General features: G+C 41.9%; 1 protein-coding gene across 2 annotated transcripts in view; it reads right to left on the bottom strand.

Annotated features, from left to right (window-relative positions):
- Positions 1–4,454: 4,454 nt before the first annotated feature.
- The window catches only part of LOC133471078 (E3 SUMO-protein ligase PIAS1-like), a 120,329-nt gene continuing 103,352 nt past the window's right edge, over positions 4,455–21,431 (bottom strand). For both annotated transcript variants that reach the window (XM_061760273.1, XM_061760265.1), the window contains exons 7-13: positions 17,260–17,333; positions 16,841–17,001; positions 16,302–16,438; positions 10,691–10,931; positions 9,916–10,055; positions 9,058–9,098; positions 4,455–7,136 (exon numbers count right to left, since the gene is read on the bottom strand). In XM_061760273.1, coding sequence (XP_061616257.1) covers positions 6,789–7,136; positions 9,058–9,098; positions 9,916–10,055; positions 10,691–10,931; positions 16,302–16,438; positions 16,841–17,001; positions 17,260–17,333 — 1,142 coding nt within the window. In that variant the 3' untranslated portion in view covers positions 4,455–6,788. The remainder of the gene's footprint in view (positions 7,137–9,057; positions 9,099–9,915; positions 10,056–10,690; positions 10,932–16,301; positions 16,439–16,840; positions 17,002–17,259; positions 17,334–21,431) is intronic.

Genomic DNA, 21,431 nt, shown 5'->3' with positions numbered 1-21,431 from the left:
AAACATGATTTGAGCAATTCTGCTATTCGGCTAACGTTGTCTTGAAATGGAGGTTTGAAGTTCCTCCCAACGACTCTCTGCTGCCATCCAGAGTTCAGTTTCAAGGACGGTTCGTGAACTTCACCTCATTCAATAATCGGTTGATTTATCGTACGCAATATAAACTATGACTAAAATAACATTTCCAAAATGATGTTATCGTGTCATTTATTATTACTCCATGAATTATAAATATTAAATCATAGAATTTTAAAATGAGATCAAATAATAATAATAATGTGGAAAGCATGGAAGTATACTTTTACAAATTGCGGCTGTATTTATAATAGCATTTGAGTATGTGAACTCAAATGGCTGCAATTATTAAAGTGTAAAATTCATAATTGGATAAAACCTCCTAAAATAAGCTGAATGTCTACAAGTGACTGGCCAAATGCTTGTGGACCCTGACAGCAAAGATGAACTCCGTTACATGAAATAAGGAAACGCACACAAACACAGTGAACTAGGAGAATGCACTTTTAATACATCTAAACCTTTTCTACATAAACAGTTAACATTCAAGAAGTAAACAATTTCTTCCAACGCATGTAATAAATATTTTCTTCCACTTGGTACATTTGTACAAACTGACAAGGGTCTACTGTAGTCTCCACAGTCCTTTTCTTTAAAAGCCTCGTGTGGTTTTGGAGTTGGAGCCACGAAACCAAACCTGTGCATGTTTTAAGGCAGTGAGTGCAGGTGGTGACTCTTAACGGCTCGATGACACTCTTCGTTGGCCACAGTCCTTTCGTCCATAGTTAGATACAGCTTCCATTTTCTTTATAAAATATAAATTACTTTCCTCGGGCGGCTCCGAATCGACACAAAAAGCATACAAACGAACATCAAACACGTTTGGATCGTAATATTCAGGATTCCATACAGGCATAATATACATTATTCAATTTTCCCTTTCAGTTGGACGCATCATGACCATTTTTGAGGAGTGTGGCCGCATTTAATCCGTCGGTTTCAGTGCAGGGTGGGCTGGGTTGGGCTCTGGCCCGCTCGCACTGTCCGTCCATCCATCCATCCATCCATCCATCCATCCATCCATCCATCGCAGGGCACTTGAGCAGAAACACATTCAAAACGGCCTGCAACACCCCCATACTTCACCCACATATCGTAGTCTGATACACAGCCAGGATCCAAGTTACAATATATTGAATTGGTTCAAATATTTAGGAGTGTTTACACAACTGTCCATGTCACTACAGAACATAATCCAACTGGAAACTCAATGTTGAACACCTTCAACCTGGGTTGCATGTGAAAGGCATCATTAGAAAACACTTTCTAATCCACAAGTCAAAATCACTGAGTGAGCAACAGCAGGATTGCTACTTCCTTGAAATATTGCACTGTTTTTTTTTTGTCAGTGCTTTAAGAGTAGAAAAAAAAGGTTCAATAAACACTACTGACCAAAAGTTAGGGAAATTCTGTTTTCGGGTGAAACTGCAGGATGAACCTAAATTGCACTATAACCTTCACAGGAGAACATAAATGGACCTCGAAATTTTTGAATTCCATGGGCTCGATTTTCATGACCAGTGTAAATCCGGCATGCTGCGCAGAGGCGGTTTAGAACAGGTTTTGGTAATTTCGCAGATGAGACCAAGCCGGTGTATTTAAAAGAGGGAGGCCTGCACCGCTGTGTGTATGAACACATCCAACTTCAACCAGGTCCAATCAAAGCGACTCCTCTCATTCCCTTTAAATATGGCACAATATGACAGACAGTCTCGCATGGCAAAATCTCTGTGCGGAAGAGGTCGTAATCGCAGCGATCCATGCATGACTGGAGCATCGCCTCTTGGCCAGTGTGGCTAAAACTGGATACGCCAGTTTTTGCACGCTACCGCAGATGTGCCGTCTGCGTCTCCAAAAATAGAGCCCCATATGTCCAACTATTCAATGTTTTAGAATGTTTTGCACAACTAGCTATTCTCAAACAAGGAGCTGAACAGTAAAACGCCTTCCAGTCGCTCTGTTGCAACCTGCTAATGACAGTCGAAGCTCAGCGGCCACTGGCTCACTGAACATCCCGTTTGAAGCCTGGCAGTGGCGAGGTACAGGTGCTCCGTTGTTAGGTGTCCTCTTGGACCCATGATGTTCACAGCATGACAAAAAGGACTCAGAACCAGGAAATGTACTGGTCCATTTGTGGCCTGTTGTGAATTTTGGCATTCAGCAAGCTGTGCAAAATGTACTGAAACGCTAACCATGTGTTTAGAGAAGGTCCAATAAGTTCACCTGTGCAGGTTAAAGTCAAATCAATCCTCCAATGACTTGCCATTATGTAATTATGAACGGATCCATTATGACGACTCATAACGATATAGTGACAGGAAGGGATGCTACATGCATTCAGTCATTATGACTTTTGCATGGGCTGGCTAGCATTCTTACTCTATTAAAGCTCTCAAGAAACTGAATGAGTATGTTTCGTTAATAACTTAACTGTACCTTTTGTGAGAAAGAACGCTGCTGTCAAACCAAGTTAAATACATAATGTAACAAAACAGATCTGGAATGACTGTGACATACACATTCTCCCACAGAAATAAAAATAGATACGCACATATACATAGAAATAATACCAAATAAATACAATAGTGCACAACACAGGAAAGACAAGAGAGCTAACTCTCAAAAATGATTTATGTTTTATAGACTGGGTTGTTTCTTGTGAGAAGATGAAATCAGTTTGAAGTGTTTTGTTTTTTTGGGTTAATGCATTTGGAAAAAGGACCCACTTCTTATTCTGGCTCTCTTCAGATCTAATGGGACCTCAGTCAATACAGGGTGTCCCAAAAGTTACGATACACTTAGTGGGACATCCTGTACAATGGAGAGAAGGCAAAGTGAATCATTTGTTCTGAAAGCTCTTCTATGGACTTGAAGCGAAGCGAACTGGGACCATCGCCAGAGGCCATCCTTGTTTTGGTCCGTTCACATAAGTACAAAAAATGCTAACTCATGGCTCAGACTTCATTTGGACTGCTCAATGAGGGGCGAGAGTGAATTAAATAGCGGGTCACCTGGCTACAGGACCGTGCACGCCCCCAAAAAATGGCACTTGTTGTCAGCAGTGATTAGAGACACAGTGACGCTCGGGAATGTTTTGACTGACTGCAGACGTCTGGGAGTGGAATCTTGGAAAGGAGACGACTAAGAAAGAAGTTTCAAGACGTGTAGGGTCAAACATTGGTGAGCTTGACTATAGCCGAGGCAAATGTGAGCTGATTGTGAGGCTTTGCTCTGGTTCGGGACACGGAGACTGCAATGTGTCTAACACCCGACAAATGTATCATACTGTACATCCATGAGGGAAACTGATGTTTCCAGTTCAATGGCCACCTGGTGAGGACGCTTCAACTTCACACACGGACTAGCTTGCAGACTTATCAGTTGAACATGTGCATTGCACAGTGGAACTTCTGAAGAACATCCAACTAAAGATGCAATAGAAATATGGTCATGAGGTCACACATTTCTGCGACAGGCTGGCGATTGGCTCTCGCCAAAAGTATGCTGGAACGGGCTCCAGCTCACCCGTGGCTCTAACGGGGGCAAGAGGTACAGTAAATGGATGGATGGAATTTACAAATTCAAGTTTGAACGTAGGGATGGGCATAATAACCAATTTGTCGATTAATTGACGATTATGTGGAGTTTAGTGTTTAACTACGTTTGGAGGTCAAATGCAGTGCACTACTTGGCTGCAGCCAGCTGAGGCACCGTTGATTCAGTTTCAACCAATTTGAGGCCTGAAAAAGAAGAGCACGTGTACGTCCGCACAAAAACCTGCAAAATGGCCCAAATTTATTTGGACACTGAACTAGTCCCTTATTTGCTTGAAATGAGTATCTCTGCATTACTGTGTCTACATTTGCTTGAATGGCTGTCACTGGACTGAGTTCCTGTTCTTTATTTTGTTTCATGGGGCATGTACTTTTAATGAGGTTCAGTCACAAATTGACTTTTTTCCTGTTCCCCCCCCCCCCCCCCCCCCCCATTGGTTACAAAGCAATTCAGTGTTAAAAATAGTTGTAGAAAGTATTTTAGAACACGTAAAATTGACAGATAATTATTGTATATAGGGCACAATTTTGACACAATTGATCGCAAAATTTTCCATGTGGTCCAAGGTAACATGGTCCAATGCCCATCCCCAGGTGACCAGCGTTCAAGCTCCAAGCATCCACTCTATTCCTGAAGTCAAACAACCTTTTTGTCAACTCCTCATAAATGCGTCAACGTTTCCCAAAAACGGGGGACATATTAAGACCTTCCTTTTTGACTCAGGAGAAACCTTCATCCCTAACATGCAGTGAAGCATTTACACAAACAGGTACTCGTTGAATCTCGGTCACCGCCTCGGCACAACTACTACAGAAGGGCTGCGCTTTGAATTTCAACTGCATTGTTCTTTTATTCTGAAGGGTTGAACAAGAATGTCTCCAAGAATGTGGTTTAAGTGTCCAAAGGAAGACACAAGAGGACTCACTTTTTGAGTGCACTCAGGGTACCTTGTTATTTTTGGCATTAAGCAAAAGAAAAAAGAAAATATTCTTCCATCCCATGATTTACATATATAAATTATGCAAAGCTCCCAAAACAGTCTTAATGCTGTATGTGGACGGAGTCTTCAAAAGGAGTGCAAATGATAAACCAGAAGTAGATATCAGGGTTCCTACACATTTGAGATTTCCAAAATTCCATACTTTTTCTAGACCCTAATTTCCAGACTTCTCGGCAAAAAAAACATTCAAATAATTTGTGACATTGGAGTAAATAGGTGTACATCATTCTGATTCTTTACATGCCATTATGTCGACAAATAATTTCCAGAAGATTATAGGGGGGGATAATAGGGGATCCTTCGCCAACCGGTCTTTATCTTCAGAATTTAGGGTTAATGCCCGACAAGGTGTACGATGATCAGGGATTAATGGACGACGTCGAGGCGTGAACCGACGTGCAGCGGAGGACGGTGGCCTCCGCGAAGTCCATAGATCCCTGATCATTGTACACCTTGAACGATATTAACTACTGCTTATTTATACCATGGTCACTTGCCAACAAAACTAACTAATGAAACTACCAAATCCTAATTTCATACGTTTTGTGGTCAAAATGGAAAGTTTTACGAAAACAATTTCTTTTCCCTTGCAACGCCTGATGGCTTGACTACGAAGAGTCATTCCAACCCCATAACGTTCGAGAGGAATGTAAACGCTCTTCAGTACTCCAGCAAATAGATTTTCTAGTTTGCTCATCTTAAATAACAACCACAGGTATGAGGAAAAAAATCAGTTTTGAGTATTACACATATATGGAATACATTTATGCTGGGAACACGTTAACTGTAGATTGAAATCAATGGATGAAATCAATGCGAAGAAAAACAACAAACTAGACCATTCAAATGCTGAGACGCTCCCTTGCATAAAAATTGGCAAATATGCACCGAACACTTCACCGTTGATGTTTTGAATGATACCCTGCGACTATTTGACTCCACCGGCCAGTCAACAAAAGACCGACAGCGAGTACAGCTGTACTGCTTCTGTCTCTTCATTTGCCCCTCAATTTCTCAGCAGCCTTTCCAGTCATCAAAGGTGCAGTAAACACCAAAATGACCAAATAAACTAAATGATTAAATCACTCATTGTTGTTTTACATTTGCTCATATCTGTCCTCAGAGTACTTCACATTACTTATCATTAAATCCGATTGTGTCTGGTTGCCAGGTTTGCTCGTATAATTGAACGGCGCATTCATTTGAAACAATGTGAAGATTTTTTGGACAGGAACTACTCGAGACGTTCCAAGGTGTACAACATCAGCTGATAATGTACACCAATGGAATTGTTCTGAGCCAATCAGAATCGAGTATTTACCAAGACCATGGTATAACACTGTGTGCTCTCACACAAATATTGTAACTGCACTTCCAAGCACCTTAAAAAAGCCACAGATCGATCTCGACATTTTTTTTGGGTAGTCATAATGTTTTGTTTTGGAAAATAGAGCTGCTGTAACAGTCTTGGAAACAGGAATATTTTTCCATACAATAGTTTCAATTTTCCCATACTTTTTACCTGGAAATCTATGAAATCAAATTCCATACTTTTCCATACTTGCCATACTTAACGTAGGAACCCTGAGATATGGCCGCTCCACCTGCACATTCCCTATCACAAGATCAGTGTAACCTGAACATGTAAAGGAATATATATTGGGTAAAAGTGAGAAATGACTGGAGCAGACTTTAGGGGGAAAGATGTAGTGATGACTTTGAAACCACGATATCGCTAAACAGGGCAGGAGCCATACATTACATATGAACCACAAACTATAACGTGGTCAAAAACAGCAGTTGAAGCAGCTCGCTACTCTGGACGTATCCCAGTTGAACATACAAAAGTAAAAGAAGAAAATAGATTTTGTTCTCTGTACATGCTGCCCCACCTTGTGTTCAATAAAAAAGAGCTGTCCTCCTTTGTGTTTTTGCTGTTTTGTGCCATGTAGCCCGAACGTGAGCCACTGAAAAAGTCAAAACCCATGTGCTCAGCTGACCTTCACGACTCTTTGAACCAACACCTCTGTCAAGTCCTCCTGGCGCGCCTCTTCCACTCCAACCCCACGAGGAGTCGAATGATTCTAGTCTAGTCTGTGAGTCAGTTCTCTACCCTGCAGTTCAATTAATTGTTGGATGGAGCCTGGCTCTTTGTGAGTCAGTCCAACGATATAACGTCAGGAATTCCTCCGTAAATAGCTGCCACCGCTGCTTCTGCGCTGCCCCGGCCACCCAGCACCCCGGCATGCGAGTGTGAGGACAAGGAGTGAGCGTCCCGGAGGCTGCTGGACGACACCAGGCTGCTGCTACTGCTGCTGCCTGAGCTGCTGGCCCCGTTGGTCGGCAGAGTCAGTAAAGATGCCGAATTGGCTACCGATTGGTCGAGGAACAGCTGGGAGGAGGCTGAGGAGCTGGAGGTGCTATAGGGCAGGAAGCGGTTGAGCAGAAGCTCGTGGTCCTCTGAGGCCGAGGCGGCCGCCGCCGCTGCCATCACCATGTTGTAATGCTGGAGAGAAGATGCTGGGTCAATCCCCTCGCACATTTAACACCATATAGCGAGCAATACTTTGCTACCAGGCTTTACAGCTGCGTCTAGAAAACTATTTTAGGTTTTTCAATTCAAAATTACAAACTCAAATGCTGTATTATATATACTGCATACAGTGTTAAAAAAGATTTAATGATTTTATTTTTTGATCATTTTGATGATTGCAGTTTACAGCTAACAAAAACCCAAAGTTCCTCATCTCACGAAATTTTTGTCCTATTAGGATGATCTTTAATATACAAATTAAGTAAGGCTTCTGAATAATATGTGGAAAATGTACTGTATAAGGGTTGCATTTAAAAAAAAAAATTGAACTACAGAAATAAATGCACTCTCTTATGATGGATAAGAACAAGATATTCTCATTTATTGAGATGCAACCGTGTTGACAGAAACCAATGTTTGGCCGGCTGGCAAAAAAAAAAAAAAAAGAAAAGCCCATCATTTACAGTATGCTTGAAAACGCCTAATTTAAAAACTCGACGGCATGGATGTGGACCGGCAGAGGACAGGGGAGGGAGGGGTCATCATGCCAAAAAATGGTATGATAGAACCAGAACCCTAAAGCCAGCTGCACGCCGAGCGACGCAACCCAACGCAACTGAACTATTCAGTCGTGTCACACAGTATGCATGGTTCTGCAACGAGTTTGGCCGCGATACCAAATGTCAAAGGTTATATGATATCGCATGATCTGTCACGACAGAAATTAAGTTTGTGTGCACCAAGCGAGATACAGCTTGATGTCACGAGTACTAATGTATACACAGAGAGGTGTAATTTGGAATTATATGACAATATAATTCTGAATAATTATACAATAAATATTTGGTCCCTACTTCCATTTATTGCGGTATTTCTAGAACGAAACCCCCGCAATAAACAAGGGTTTACTGTATTTCAAACCAAAACTACAAATGACAAGTTTCCCCCTTGAATGTGGACCAGTTCAATCGGCGTGTCTACAAAGAGATCCTGTTTGTGTATGCTTCATTCAGTGTGTGAGAAGAGGTGACAGTTTTGCTGCGTCACAATGAAAACGCACCTGCTCACAATGCTCTGAGCATCCGACAGTTCCTGGCCAAGAAGAACATTGTCGTGCTGGATCAAGCTCCCTACTCACCCAAGCTGGCTCTGTGTGATTTGTTTTCCTCCTAGGACCTTTCTGACACACCATGTACTGTATATTGTGTTAAAAAAAATAAAATAAAAATAAACGTACCTATGTTTATTATATCATATGTACATGTGGCTGAAAACTGAAGTGTTATGGAGTCTTTCTACTGCCAAAATGGTGGCAGAAAAGGCTTCTGGTCATGCAGTAAATGACTGGGGCTTTTATTGGCAGTTGCCTCTAAAATATCTCCAGATGCATCCAGGGGAAATTTGCAGAGGCGGCGTCATCACCGCTTGGAAATTCTTTGGAAATATAACTACAGCTGCGAAGCCAATCTGTGATTTCTTTGTCAATCCCACCACGCTATTTGTGGTTCTATATAATTATATAGGTGGCGCTTCAAAAGGTCGCCTGATGATAAGCACACCAGGTGTCGCATGTTTTTGTTGCAGTGAGTTCCGTATTGTCGGTTGTGTGAACATTATTGCCAAGAAGGTCCTGGTGGATGACAAGTCTGCCTCTGATAAGGAAGATGAAGGGATCAGTATAAGCAGTCTCATGTGCGATGTCAACGTCAGTCAGTCGCAATTGTTTTTCGTTCCAGCGTGCACCAAGCACTGGTTTAAGAGTATATTGAGGAAGTGGGTTTTCAAAGTTTGAATAACAAGTTTCACAATATAACTCTAACTTCATGATCTCATAAAGAATTACAAATAATAATAATAATCAATCAGTAAAACTGTGGTGTACTGTGAAGCATACCTGATGATTGTCACCTTGCAGGAAAGAGAAGAAGTTCAAATCTGCAAATTAAGTTGAAGGAGAGAAGTTGATTAAAGCAGGGCACACACACCGTACTGACAATTGGGCCAAATTTGATTTGATTATAAGATGTCTCTGATTATCCTGTGGTGGGGTGTGTGTTAAGAGTGCTTTCTCTTCAGAAAAAAATGTTCGGCGCCGACAATTCTGTCCAGTATTTACAGTCGCAAATTATTATTTGTGTGGTAAATACTAATACTGAGTCCGGTCGAGCTACAGACTGATTGTGTCATGAATTGGAACAATAGTTAATTAGGAAGTGACCTGAAACTCATGCTGTTGCCAAACACAAATAGAGGTGCGACTGATTTGGACAAGTGTTTGTATAACATCTCTCTCAAGTCATGGACCACAATCATATGATAAGGAAAAGAGTTTACAACTTCAATGCAGTTGCCAGACAAGCTATCAGTTAGCATAGCTTCTTCTATTGTTTCTACTTTTTTCTCTTCTTTCCGGCAGTCCTGATGCCATGCTGCCTCTTACAGGTCAGTCTTAGTACTATGAAAGACATCATTGTGTGTGGTTGGTGTGCTTGAGTACATCACACAATACTGTATATGAGCAGAAGGCACACACGGGGATTTTTTTTTCTTTGTCATATGTGGGCTTTCATATTTAAAAAAAAAAAAAAATATATATATATATTGAAAATCGGTAGTCATGTACCCTGATTTACACTAACAATTTAAGGTACAAACACCTACTGGTCTTGGAAACCCTTGGTTTTACCACTGCATCTAACATTTGGACCTGAACTTGCTCTTGTTGTGTTAATCTGTGTGTGTTGATCATTACCTGGAAGGTCATTGGGGGTGTGGTAGTAGGGTCTATAGTCCTGGATCAGTGGGGGGACAGGGGGCATGTAGCTAGTGTCCACAGCTGTCATGCTGGGCGCACGACTCACCGGGGAGGCCTGGTGGTGCAGGTTCAACACCCTGATGGCAGATAGGGAAGAGGGGACAAATTGTCACATGTTGACAGTCATGTTTGATGTCATATTTATCAGGATGGAATGAAGGTGTTTTTAAGTGTAACACAATTGAAGCGTAGTAATTTAAGAACATACAGGGTACATTTATCCACTTTATGATTCCTATCACATTTTTGCGAGAAGCATGACATGGTTAACAGAAAAGGTTTTTACAGATCTGATCCTGACTGCACAGGTAAACTTGGAACATGAAAAATCCCATTCAACACTGGCTCTATATATATATATATATATATATATATATATATATATATATATATATATATATATATATATTACTGCATTAGACTAAATGACTGTTTGTCTTGTCTATTCCTTCAGGAAAGCCTCTAGTAAGCAGTCTACCTAATTGTCACAAGGTATTTAAAGAACAAATGTTACACACGCAACATTTTATGTTACCAACTGTGTGGCTGTTCAAGCATAATGTTAGAAACCTATTCGTGCACTCAAGTGAAAACCTCATGAATCATTTAATATGTCGATACTTCACTTCCCATGTGAGCCTTGTCCACAATTGATGATTTCTAAGCTATGACAGCAGACAAAATCACAACCGGCGCTCCATGTCCAACTGACCCTTTGTTGAGGACTGGCGGCGATGTCGGGGAAATGGACGGACAGGATCGTTTGGTGGGAGGAGGCAATGGAGGCAGGGGTGGTGGCGGCAGTGGCGGCGGCGATTCCTGTTCTTCGTCTTCTGAGGAGCTGTCTAATGTCAAGTCGATCACGGCCATTTTCTTGCCGTTGCTGCTGTCGCTGCTGTGGTTGGCTGACAACGAGCTTTGCTCATCTGAGCTCAAAGATGTTGGACACTGACCTGGAGAGCGACATTGACAGATATATGCTGTGACTTGTTTATCTTTAAAACCAAGACACAAAACACAATGGCACAACATACTGTAGATTACTGTTTGAGCTTTCCATGACAGTTCAAATAGAGCAAGCCGGGACACCGGTGATTAGCAAGCCTGTTAGAACAGGTGTGGAGTCTGTAAATTAAGGCTAACTAGTACTATGATAGACTGTAACAACACAACTAATCCTATACAATGTATGTACATCAGCGCGACATACTACACATTCTGATCCACTACCCACTAATGCATTGCAGACTGTTACGCTTTCTATTGTGGTAGTACTGTGTGATGAATTTAAGCACTCATTCAACCGATGAGTTGAGAAAGTCGAGAAACAACTACCAGATTCCTGCAGTATTGATCTCTCGCCGTGCCCAAAGCAACCCGAAATATAATATGGGTTCTAGACAATGCAATCTTATTCATATTACTACTATGAATACCCTGGATGCAAATACCACCGATCACCCCACTTTAATGAGTATCGGTCTTATGAATATTAGATCACTTTCCTCAAAAGCTGTTCTAGTCAATAATCTTATCAGAGACCATAATCTTAATATGATACGTCTTTGTGAGACTTGGTTAAAACCAAATGAGTTTTTACCACTTAATGAGGTGTCTCCCCCAACCCCCCATGTTGCGCATCCTATTAGGTAGGATGGGGGTGTCACCCTAATGCAGCCCTATGGGGGGCACAAGCTAGTGCAAACTGTAGGCCAGTCCCATTTAAAGCGGCTAAAATAAGTATTTAACACGTCACTATTTTTCTCATTAAATATATTTCCAAAGGTGTTATTGACATGAACATTTCACCAATTAATTCATGCATACAAAGAAAGTAGAACAAATAAGATCAGAAATTAAGTTGTGTGTAATAATGTGAAATGACACAGGGAAAAAGTATTGAACGCGGCAACTGGTATTTATTTAATACTTTGTACAAAAGCCTTTGTTTTCAAAGACAGTTTCAAGACGCCTCCTGTATGGAGGAACTAGTAACATGCAGTGCTCTGGTGTGATTTTGGCCCATTCCTCCACACAAGCAGTCTTCAAATCTTGAAGGTTCCATGGGCTTCTTTTATGGACCTTGAGTTTCAGTTCTTTCCATAGATCTTTGATTGGATTCAAGACAGGTGATTGGCTGGGCCATTCTAGCAGCTTTATTTTTTTTTCTTTGAAACCAATTGAGAGTTTTCTTTGCAGTATGTTTTGGATCATTATCCTACTGAAATGTCCACCCTCGATTCATTTCCATCATCCTCGTAGATGGGAGCAGATTTTTGTCAAGAACGTCTCGGTACATTTGCCCATTCATCCTTCCTTCAATAATGTTAAGTTTACCAGTACCATTTGCTGAAAACTAGCCCCACACCATCATGTTCCCACCTCCAAACATCACAGTTGATATGGTGTTTTTAGGGGGATGTACAGGGCTATTTGTCCTTCAAACGTGGTGTGCATTGTTAAATTTTGCTCTCATCCGACCTTTGATGAGGTCGAGAAAGTTCGATTATCTCTATTCTTCATTCAACTTGCATTGGCTCCCGGTCTACTTGAGATGCGATTTTAAGGTCCTGTTACTTACTCATAACTATTACAATGGGTTAACACCCTCTTATCCCACTCAATTAGTTGGACTGTTTGTTCTGTCCCAAAACCTACACTTACAAAACGTCGGTCTTTTGGTGACTCAGAGAGCCAGAATGAAGTCCGCAGGCTCTGTAGCATTTTTGATTTGGGCTCTAGTATTCTGGAATGCTCTACCTGCAAATATTAGGGCAACTACCAAAGAAGAAAATTTTAAATCCCAACTAAAGACTTATTTCTACTCTTTGGCATTTAGTCAAAACAGGCCTACATGTAAACCTGTTTTACTGCCCCTTGTCCTACCTATACATCTACGTGGGGCACCTTTTCTCTTTATGAACATTGTAGAGCATCTTGGCATCGTAATGAACATTGCACAGCACCAGACTATGTGATGAATGTTTCCCACTCAACATCCATTGCAGCGGAGTTATCCTGGAAGGGGGATTCCCCCCCCCCCATATGCGGTCCCTTCTGAAGGTTTCTTTTTTTCCTAAAATGGGGTTTTGAGTTTTTCCTTGCCCAATTGGGGGGTTTACATTAAGGGATCATTGCCAAATGTGGGTCTGTGAAGCCCTTTGAGGCTTTTTAGTGATTAAGGGCTATTCAAATAAACTTGACTTGAGTTAATACTGTGCACAGTCGGCAAGTGTAGGGACCTAGCCCGACCACAAATAGCAAATTTCCACAAATAACTGACACTCCCTTAAAAGTGATTATAAATGCCAACAAATATACCAAAAGCTATGCTTATAAAACGCTTTAATAGCATTGCAAATGTTTGCGATTATCTATAAAAATTGCTGTATGGTATCCTTAACAATATAGTTAACAGCTTACAACTCAGCATGCACATACACAATGTACAGTACCTGTCCGTACACGTCACCAAATCTGATGATGATGATTAAGATTTACTGTAGCGACACAGTCCAGTGTAAAACGATGAACATGAATGAGCTGGTGGGAAAGTCCATTGCCACATAGGCTGCCGGCTCTACAATGGTTAGCGCTAGGGCGTTTACTGACCGGGAAACCAGGTAGGGAGATCACAAACTCGTGGTCCCAGATAGGTTAGCGATATACAGTGGCTACGCAAAGTATTCAGACCCCCTTAAATTTTTCACTCTTTGTTATATGGCAGCCATTTCCTAAAATCATTTAAGTTATTTTTTTCCTCATTAAAGTACACACAACACCCCATTATTGACAGATAAAAACGGAATTGTTTAAATTTTTGCAAATGTATTAAAAAAGAAAAACTGAAATATCACACAGCCATAAATATTCAGACCCTTTGAATGACCGAGCAATTCAGGGAAGCTCATTTTATCCCCAATCATGGCACCCACCTGTTCCCAATTAGCTTGTTCACCTGTGGGATGTTCCAAACAGGTGTTTGATGAGCATTCCTCAACTTTCTCAGTCTTTTTTGCCACCTGTCCCAACTTTTTTGGAACGTGTTGCAGCCATAAAATTCTAAGTTAATGATTATTTGCTAAAAACAATAAAGTTAATCAGTTTGAACATTAAATATCTTGTCTTTGTCGTGTATTCAATTAAATATAGGTTGAACATGATTTGCAAATCATTGTATTCTGTTTTTATTTATGTTTAACAATGCGCCAACTTCATTGGAATTGGGGTTGTATTTAACTCGGTCCATTTCTGTCCATTTCTTCTGATCATCCTTGAGATGGTTCTACACCTTCATTGGCGTCCAGCTGTGTTTGATTATACTGATTGGACTTGATTAGGAAAGCCACACACCTGTCTATATAAGACCTTACAGCTCACAGTACGTCAGAGCAAATTAGAATCATGAGGTCAAAGGAACTGCCTGAAGAGCTCAAAGACTGAATTGTGGCAAGGCACAGATCTGGCCAAGGTTACAAAAAAAATTATGCTGTACTTAAGGTTCCTAAGAGCACAGTGGCTTCCATAATCCTTGAATGGAAGACGTTTGGAACGACCAGGCCTATTCCTAGAGCTGGCCGTCTGAGCAATCAAGGGAGAAGAGACTTGGTGAGAGAGGTAAAGAAGAACCCAAAGATCACTGTGGCTGAGCTCCAGAGATGAAGTCAGGAGATGGGAGAAAGTTCTAGAAAGTCAACCATCACTGCAGCCCTCCACCAGTTGGGGCTTTATGGCAGAGTGGCCCGACGGAAGCCTCTCCTCAGTGCAAGACACATGAAAGCCTGCGTAGAGTTTGCTAAAAAAAAACCCTGAAGGACTCCAAGATGGTGAGAAATAAGATTCTCTGGTCTGATGAGACCAAGATAGAACTTTTTGGCCTGAATTCTAAGCGGTATGTGTGGAGAAAACCAGGCACTGCTCATCACCTTTCAGTGACGCATGGTGGTGGCAGCATCATGCTGTGGGGGTGATTTTCAGCTGCAGGGACAGCAATCGAAGGAAAGATAAAGGCGGCCAAGAACAGGGATATCCTGGACTAAAACCTTCTCAGGACAGTGAGTCAGTGCTCAGGACCTCAAACTGGGCTGAATGTTCACCTTCCAACAAGACAATGAGCCGAAGCACACAGCTAAAATAACGAAGGAGTGGCTTCAGAACAACTCAGTGACTGTTCTTGAATGACCCAGCCAGAGCCCTGACTTAAACCCAATTGAGCATCTGTGGAGAGACCTGAAAATGGCTGTCCACCAACGTTCACCCTCCAACCTGACAGAACTGGAGAAGATCTGCAAGGAGGAATGGCTGAGGATCCGCAAATCCAGGTGTGTAAAACTTCATTCCCAAAAAGGCTCATGGCTGTATTAGCTCAAAAGGGTGCTTCGACTAAATACTGAGCAAAGGGCCTGAATACCTATGCCTGTGTGATATTCCAGTTTTTCTTTTTTAATAAATCTGCAAAAATTTCAACAATTCTGTTTTTTTTCTTTCAATGTGGGTGGGGTGTTTTGTGTACATTAATGAGGGGAAAAAATGAACCAATTATTTTAGCAAATGGCTGCAATATAACGAAGAGTGAAAAATTTAAGGTGGTCTGAATACTTTCCATACGCACTGTACCTGTATTGTAACAGAGTCCACTGGTTTTATATTATTATAATATCTCTGACGGCACGGTGGATGACTGGTTAGAGCGTCTGCCTCAAAGTTCTGACGATCGGGGTTCAAACCCCGGCCTCGCCTGTGTGGAGTTTGCATGTTCTCCTCGTGCCTGCGTGGGTTTTCTCCGGGCACTCCGGTTTCCCCACATCCCAAAAACATGCGTGCTATGTTAATTAACAACTCTAAATTGCCCGTAGGTGTGAATGTGAGTGCGAATGGTTGTTTGTTTGTATGTGCCCTGTGATTGGCTAGCAACCAGTTCAGGGTGCACCCCGCTTCCTGCCCGACGATAGCTGGGATAGGCTCCAGCATGCCCGCGATTCTAGTGAGGAGAAGCGGTTCAGAAAATGGATGGATGGATGGATATTACTACAGAAAATCATGAATAGCGAGGTGTCTGTGAATAATAGAGGAATGGTTAAAAAAATCAAAATCAAGAGAATTTGCAAATGCTGAATGGCAAATATGCGTGGGTAAACATGCAGTAAACATTCAACCTGCTATCATATGGGTTTTCTTAGCTGTATCCTTACTGATACTGTCAGTGCTATAAAGAGTGAATATTGAATGCACATAGAACTCTTTTCTTCCTGTATCACTTATTCATTTTATGACTCACTCTTTTTTTTTGGCTACTTACTAAACCGACCCCATTTATTCCTTACCATTCAGGCTACTTTTTAAAGCAGCAAAAGAGACTTCCTGTACTTCATTTTTTGTCCTCATGGGGGCCCAGTTCCCATCTTCCTTGAACTGGATCTCATCACAATCCATACAGCTGGTCAGGATCTCCACAAAAAGCCTGTGTGATTTAACAGTGAGAATCACATTGTCCAACAATAGAAGAATAACAGTTAGTCGACGTAAAGAGGTGACACAATGTGCAAATATTTCACATTACAGCTAATCTGTAAAACATAGCTGGATTAAAATGGAGACTACAGTCGTTGGATTCAGGGTAAACATATCCTAATTGGTATAGGGTTTAAATAATTATTATGTTTCAAATGGCCATGACAGCCACAAGCCAGTGCAGGTAGAACTGGAAATGTGAAAAAATTATGACAAAAACTACTTGATTTTTTCCAGAATAATTAAAGACTGTGGTCTACTAAAATGTATACAAACGAAATGGACTATTTTGTTTAAATAAACTTTGCATAGCTCCACTACGGGGCGAGAAGGTGGGAGTTCGGTAATTTACCCGTCGATGATCAGGTGTTCATAAGGGGCCTTCTTGTCACAGACAGGACACACCCAGGTGGGCTTCTTCTCGTTCATTTGAATATACAGTGTGGCATCAAAGCACTGGAGGTGGGAGCATGTCAGCGCCCGGCATGGAATCATCAACCGCATTTTTCCGAGCTGCGCAGAATGCATCAACATGTCTTAAGGTAATAAAGAGGTCATCTGCACAGCAGGGGTGTAGGGTACTGTATATGGCTGGCATAAATGTCGCAAACATGTCAAGCATGTGGAAAGATGCACAGCAGGGTTCAAGAAGAGAATGACAGGTGGATTGTATCGGGAAAAAAAAAAGAGGTAATGAAATGAACGTGTGCAGTGCTTTCATTTTGGTGATGTTTATCATTTAATGCTTTAAGATGAAAGAAACTTGCTTACCGGGCAGAGCAAGGACACACGAAGGCTAGTTGTGGCTATTTCACTGTCTGGGTCTGCTGTTAGCTTCTCTTTGACTGTAGGCAAATGGGAAAAAATAAATGCCAATATGGCAAAGTCAATTTAATGCTTCAATTAAATAAAGACGAGAGATTAGTCAGAATGTTGTGTCATGATCTGTGCCCTGCAGGTCCTCTTTTGGAGCTTGGGTGGCGCTTTGCACCCCTCCCTCCCCGTTCTCTCGCTCTCTCTCTCTCTGCAGCAATTACCATTCCCTCGCCTGCGCACCTGTTCCCAATCAGCAGTAAATCACCACTTGCATTTAAGCCTGCCAGATCCAGGAGTCCAGCGCCTGTGTATTGACGCTCGTTCGTGGTACACAGGCTGACTCTCACAATTCTTTCTCGTATGTTACTTTTATTACTTGGCTACCCACATTGTACTAATCCTCTTGTGTCCTCCTTCGTCCCCAGTGCTCCTTCCGTGTCTCCCGCTCCTGCCATGCCATCAAAGCTCTTCCACCTGCCCTCCCGCTACCTGCACCTTCCTTGTTCCAACGGACCACCATCACTCCTCGGATATCCTACCCCCGAGCTTCTACCAAATAAACCACTCATCTACTTCCTCTGCCTCCGCCTGCTTTTCGGTCCAGTCCGATATTATACGATTACCAATTATGACAGTAAGCGCTTTTACGGATTTTGCAGACTACAGTCTTGCTTGCACCCATCCATTTTCTGTACTGTTTATCCTCAGTAGCGTCGTGGGTGTGCTGAGGCCTATCTCAGCTAACTCTGGCCAAGAGGTAGGCTACACCCTGAACTGGTCGCCAGCCAATTGCAGGGCACAATATAGACAAACAACCATTCGCACTCACATTCACGCCTACGGACAATTTAGAGTCCTCAATTGACCTACCATGCATGATTTTGGAATGTGGGAGGAAACCGGAGTGCCTGGAGAAAACCCACGCAGGCACGGGGAGAATATGCAAACTTTGTTTGGATCCCTAGCTTTATATTACCTACCATGCTGTTGTACAAAAGAAAAAACCCACAATGATCACTGATGTGGTCCCATGCCACATCATTTTATCGGGTTTGCAAGATAATTTGGGTTAGAAATGCCCAGGATGCCCTTTTTCAAATTTTCTATTGTAGTTGGTCCAAAACACCTGGCAGATGAGATGACTGGGTTTTTTATTAATACAGTGTTCCCTCGCTATATCACAGGTCACCCACTGTGGCTTTTTTCCCCCATATTTATATCATGGGATTTTGAGTATTTGCTGTAACTTGTTGTGGCAAAATAAATGCTTCCTAGCATTAAACATTAAAATTGTAAAATAATAATAATAATACTGCGATTGGCTGGCGACCAGTTCAGGGTGTACTCCGCCTCTCGCCCGAAGATGGCTGGGATAGGCTCCAGCACGCCCGCGACCCTTGTGAGGCTAGAGTGGTACGGAAAATGTTTAATAATAAAAACACATATTACAAGGTATAAAATGCGCATAGTGTACAGTAAAAATGTGCAATACAGATGTTTAAGACTTTAAAAGGTGCTTAAGTGTATAGAAAGTGTTTAAAAAAGTATGGTAGAGGTTAATAGTAGTGTGGGAAGATTAATAAGGGTCTGGGTAGGTTCATACAGTCCAGCTTTAAAATACGTATAAATGTGGTTGCTACTTTGTGCGTGTGGTCTGGACCCTAACCCTCGCCATAAACAAGGGATTACTGTATGATATGTAAATAAGCTTGCTCTGATTGGATCACTGTTCCCCTTAATTTGAATATAGAAAACAGCTCTTCGAGATCGTCGTGCGACAGGTTCCTTTTATTCTACTAATGATGTGTTGTTGCAATAGTAATCTTGATAGCCGCCGAGATATATCTGAAATCTTACCGGATACTGATAGCTATAGTGGTTGTAGCTGCAAATATTCCATTGACTGTTCATGCTTCAGACAGGCAAACGCCAAAGGCATGAAAAAGATGACAATAAAAAAACATTGTAGGGGGATCCCCCGGGCTCCCGCAGAGAATGTTTTTTATTTTAACATCAATTAAGCTATCTGGAAGACTCTGAAGAGTACAATCAGGCAAAAACATTTATTTACACCACTCAAGTACATGTTGATGTACAAATTTAAGATTCAAATTAAATTTGCCGAATTTCTTTGCTTTTTTGTTCTGGCCTCCAACTTGAGACAGGCCCATCTCCACCTGCATCACTTGGTATAGCTTAAGAGTAGCAATAGTGGATATCCGCTCCAGAGGTGGGTAGAGTCGCCAAATATTGTACTCAAGTAAGAATACTGTTACTTGACAATAATGTGACTGAAGTAAAAGTCAAAAGTAGTCCTCCCAAAAATGACTTGAGTTAGAGTAAAAAGCACACAGTGAAATAATTACTCAAGTACTGAGTAAAATAGTGAGTAACTTCAGATTTTTTTAACCACATCAATAAAAGAAAAAAAAAATACAAAATAAAATGCAAATTCTGATGTTGCTGTGTGTGGGCGTGTGTGAATGCAATCAGAACTACAACAAAACGTCTGCAATTTACTGCACGGTGTTTTCTCAAGTTATAAGTGAGCAGAAATGTCCACGTTTGGGCAGACAGTGCCAGACAAATACTACGATACATGAAAGCTGTTATTTTTGTTCATCTAAATGTAAACATGGTAACGACAACCTTCCCAACATGGCCGCCACATAGTCACGACGATCAGCCGGGCTGGCTTATCTAGTTTTAATAGCTATACCCGGCAAGACCAATAAAAGACGTTGTGAGGTCATGTGACTTTCTTGTGTTGTTGGACTGGTGAACTAGACTTAAACGTCACTAGCGCTTAAACTGGATTGGAGCAAACAGCGCCAATGCGGAAGTCTAAGTCGTAGTCTGGCTCACGAAATAGTTGATAAATATGCAATAATTGATAAATAAAAGAGTGGCATGGTAGATGACTGGTTCGAGAGTCTGCCTCACAGTTCTGAGGATCGGGGTTCAATCCCAGGCCCTGCCTGTGTGGAGTTTGCATGTTCTCCCCGTGCCTGCGTCGGTTTTCTCCGGGCACTCCGGTTTCCTCCCACATCCCAAAAAAATGCGTGGTAGGTTAATTGACAACTCTAAATTGCCCGTAGGTGTGAATGTGAGTGTGAATGGTTGGTTGTTTGTATGTGCCCTGCGATTGGCTGGCAACCAGTTCAGGGGGTAGCCCGACTCCTGCCCGATGATAGCTGGGAAAGGCTCCAGCATGCCCGCGACCCTAGTGAGGAGAAGCCGCTCAGAAAATGGATTGATGGATGGATGATAAATAAAAGTAGCGACCGACATTTAGATCATTGTAATGGAGTAAAAGTCCCATTACTTCTGAACAGCAGAAGCGGCGGAAGTGCTTTTTCTAATCTCGTCAACTCCTGTGATTTATCCAAAGCCGGTCCCGAGTGCACAGGTGGAAACTCAGGCCGATGCGCCAGCATATTAGTTCGCCGCGGAGTAATATTCACAATTACATCTGTGTGTGGATGGTGGATGTGTGGAATGGATTTATGATGACAGCGACGGTGATTCCCCGCCCCCTCAGAAAAACTCATCGGATCTGTACGATTTGTGGTGTCTCGAATTTTCGCTTTCTTTGTCGGGTGGCACCCGTCAGGTGAAGTGCTTGTCCCTGGCCTCCGTCCTCTCTCCTTCTGCACCCAAGGCTGCTTCTCCTCAGAAGATGGTGGCCAAGCGATGGACTTGAATTTGAATTTACCTTGCTAATTTTTAAGAAATAAAGTAAGACTTGAAATGAAGCTAAAAGACAAGTAGCTTGAGCTGATCACTGGCTGTTTATTAGAGGCCTCCAAATAAACAGAGCAATTCGCCAAGGCGACGAAAGTACTGAACAGTTCCAATAAGACACACGCTTATATACACTCCATCTGGGACATGCCCACCTTATTCTAAAACCCTCCTCTTGGTCTTGATTGGCTCAAAAATGCCATAGTTTCTAATTGTGTCACAAAAGATCCAATGTCAATTAAGTCATACAATACAATCATATATATATACACCTAGTTTTTAATGGCATCTGGTGTTCATTTAACATTACAATACAACTGGTTACTAAGGGTTTCTCGCTTTCTACTGGTGTCTGTAATCAAAAGGTGGTCATGGCATTCATC

Source organism: Phyllopteryx taeniolatus, chromosome 2 (assembly GCF_024500385.1).
Source record: "Phyllopteryx taeniolatus isolate TA_2022b chromosome 2, UOR_Ptae_1.2, whole genome shotgun sequence".
Lineage (NCBI taxonomy): Eukaryota > Metazoa > Chordata > Actinopteri > Syngnathiformes > Syngnathidae > Phyllopteryx > Phyllopteryx taeniolatus.
The sequence above is the reverse complement of the archived record's forward strand: the minus strand, read 5'-3'. Positions and strand labels throughout refer to the sequence as shown.